Raw genomic sequence first — 3,108 nt, 5'->3', positions numbered from 1 at the left:
TGTCTTGCTTTAAAATTATTATTCTTGTTCAAGAAAGTTTTTATGAGCATTGCATTACTACAGTCACTGTAATTGGAGACCCGAGTGCTGATATTACACACAGTGCGTGCTCGGAGACTTGAAACACAAAGAATCTTTTTCTTTCACAAACCAGGTCGAGGAGAAATCACACACACCCCTCCAGCTCTGACTCACTCTCACCTGACTGATTGATCGATGCTCTCCTTCTCACACACGCACTGGTTTCTCACACAGACGGAGCTAATCGACCAGGCAGAGCAGTCGAGCTCGGAAGCTGTCAGACTTGAATAGCTGTCATCAGCTGAGCCGGAAATCAGGGGAAAGCTGACGGTGACCCTGTATTTGGGTCCATCCCGGAGCTTTCGGTCATGGTTTTCGAGTCTCTGGTCAGCGACCTGCTCAATAGGTTCATCGGAGACTACGTGGAGAATCTCGACAAGTCTCAGCTCAAGATCGGGATCTGGGGAGGTGGGTTCTGCAGCTAGCTAGGAACTGTCTGTTGTACACGCATCCGAGCCAGACTCCGTTCGAAAATTTCTAAATTTAGTGCTCGCGTCTTTTTGCACAACTTGACAAGTATAATTAAAGTGTCTGAACACATACTGTAAAGCGATAGAGTTTATTGATAATATCGGCATCAATTTAAACTGTAATTTAGTATGTGTTCTGGTGAAATTTTAACTTTCGTTAAAGCTTCGTCTGGTGTTTGGGCTACACCTCCACTTAATATACAGCGAAGTAGAAGGGGAAGCTACTGAGTGCTGTGGTTGAATATTATTTTTTGCTGACTGGGGATGCTTTAAGTTTGTTAAATGTTCGCCGAACTAAAGAGTGACTCACAGCGAGCGAAATAAACACGGACATTTGAGTGTTTTCACGTCCAGCTTTCACAGCGACTCGTTGTTATTGAATTACCGGATATTACAACGAGGTCAGGCGCTGGAGGGGGACTGAACTTTGCAGCCCACATTCGGGTCCAGTAACTGCAAGCAGACGGACCCTCAGCCCGCTGCACATGTCCTGGTGTTTGGGCCTCATCCAGATACCAGATCAGTCAGCGTGAAGTGGCGCTGAAGTTAAAGTGACACACAGAAGGTGCATTCAGTTAATTCAGTTAACCTGCAGCTTATCAGACACACACACACACACACACACACACTGCAGCACGTCTGCGGTTAAGCCATTATCATCAGCATGGTTATTTTTGTCACTGCTACACAGACTGATTAAATGCTTTCACTTAAACATATTAAAATGATGTTACAGCAAAGCCACGGCTGGAAATTTAATTGAATAGTCTTTCATGAGGAAGTTAACTGGGACTCATTAACCTTTTAATTTCTGTTACTTGTGCAATATAACAAGCAAACATCCTCAAGTTAGTTAGCCTTTGTGTACATGTTCAAACCAGTTTCAGTAAAAACTCCAGGACATTACATGTCAGTAATATGTGAACATGGCAGAAGTGTAACATGTGGGCAATGTGCTGCCGCCTGTCTGGCTACATTCCTGCTTCCTAATGTTTCCTCATATCTGTAAACATGCTGCTGGCACACATGAGAAGGAAGCTTCTCTCCACTAATCAAATACTGGCTTAGCTGCTTATGGAAAATCACCTGAAGGATTTCACATCCAGGTGGATCCTGGGCAGGTTTATCGATAGAAGTGCTGTAGCAAAGTCAGGCTGATACACCCGAGTATTTGTATCAGAATGAGTTTAAAGTTTTACCTTAATTTTTGCCAAATGAAGCATTTAAAGAGATACGTGTGAAACATATGATTCTTTTTGTAAACACACAATCAGATATGCTGACTCCGATTCTTCTTCTGATTTCTTACAGGAAATGTTGTCCTTGAGAACCTGCGAGTTAAAGAAAATGCTCTGGTAAGTCCCAAACCTCACACACTGACACGTGCAGCCTGTGGTTTAGTGTGATGATTTTATAGAGTGGTCTGAGCTTTTAATGTAAAGGAGTCTGTTTTTGGCCTTTGTACTCTGCTTGGTTGTCACATGGTGTTGTGATGGTGTGATAACTGTGGCCTCCTCATGGTTACAGAAGATTGCTAGCTTGTTAAATCATATGTGTTGTAAACACAGGCTAACCACATAATCTCTAGGCTGCAAAATTCTCACTTCCTGTTTGCTCTGAGATGCTTTAGTAGTTTGGAGTGTGTTTTGAGTGAGAATACTCAAAATGGCAGAGTTTAAGCCTGGACACCTGGCTCGTCATCCCTTTCCACAGGCCATGGTGCTAATAGTGTGTGCATTTGTGTTTCAGAGTGAGTTTGATGTTCCCTTCAAAGTGAAGGCCGGACAGATCGGTGAGTTCTGATGGTTGTTATTCACCTCATGCCATCTTTTTTGAAGCTCTTTGTGTGCTTTATTGCTTCACATCACAAGTCAGCCATCCCCATAGACCAAATATGTATCTACACACGCACACACACACCCTCAAAACCTCGACGTTAGCATTTTGACACAGCAATGCTTCTTTTTTTTTGGTAGTAGCCTCAAGTGATTATATGTAAACATAATGGTAGGGTGGTAAATTCTTAGTTAATGCTACCAAACCTGTTTAGCAAGCTGCTGAAGGTTTAAGAGAGCAATTAAAAATCCAAGCTTACTCAGCTCCTTCCTGTTTAATCTGATGATGATCAGCTGGAAGTGATATCCCTACGTGCACGAGTGCAGATAGCCAGCGTAAACACAAACACACCAAAAGCTGGACTAATCACCAGCATCTAGAAGACTTCTGTAAGGGTTGGGATGTTGAACATTTTCCTTTTGATAATCAGAAAGAATCTGTGTTTGTGTTTCAGGGAAGCTGACTTTGAAAATCCCCTGGAAGAACCTCTACAATGATGCTGTGGTTGCCACATTGGAGGGTCTTTACCTTCTGGTTGTCCCTGGAGCCAGTAAGTTATGCTGAATTTGCAGATAAGCATCTTTCCAGGCAAGTGTCACATGAAGTAGAAGAAGAAACAGGAAGTTGAACTCAGAAGGTGGACGATACATTTTCTTTTGAGCTGGTAATCAGTTGTATACAGCTTATGATAACTCCTACACACACACACACACACACACAC

General features: G+C 42.8%; 1 protein-coding gene across 1 annotated transcript in view; it reads left to right on the top strand.

Moving 5' to 3' along the window:
- The first annotated feature begins 237 nt into the window (after positions 1 to 237).
- LOC102206348 (vacuolar protein sorting-associated protein 13C-like) overlaps positions 238 to 3,108 on the top strand; it is a 50,118-nt gene continuing 47,247 nt past the window's right edge. The window contains exons 1-4 of the mRNA XM_013909097.1: positions 238 to 489; positions 1,863 to 1,906; positions 2,301 to 2,343; positions 2,842 to 2,937. Of these exons, the coding sequence (XP_013764551.1) occupies positions 390 to 489; positions 1,863 to 1,906; positions 2,301 to 2,343; positions 2,842 to 2,937 (283 nt within the window). The 5' untranslated portion in view covers positions 238 to 389. The remainder of the gene's footprint in view (positions 490 to 1,862; positions 1,907 to 2,300; positions 2,344 to 2,841; positions 2,938 to 3,108) is intronic.

This window comes from Pundamilia nyererei, unplaced genomic scaffold, assembly GCF_000239375.1.
Source record: "Pundamilia nyererei isolate P.nyererei 1_Seehausen unplaced genomic scaffold, PunNye1.0 scaffold00019, whole genome shotgun sequence".
In the NCBI taxonomy this organism is placed as follows: Eukaryota; Metazoa; Chordata; class Actinopteri; order Cichliformes; family Cichlidae; genus Pundamilia; species Pundamilia nyererei.
The sequence above is the reverse complement of the archived record's forward strand: the minus strand, read 5'-3'. Positions and strand labels throughout refer to the sequence as shown.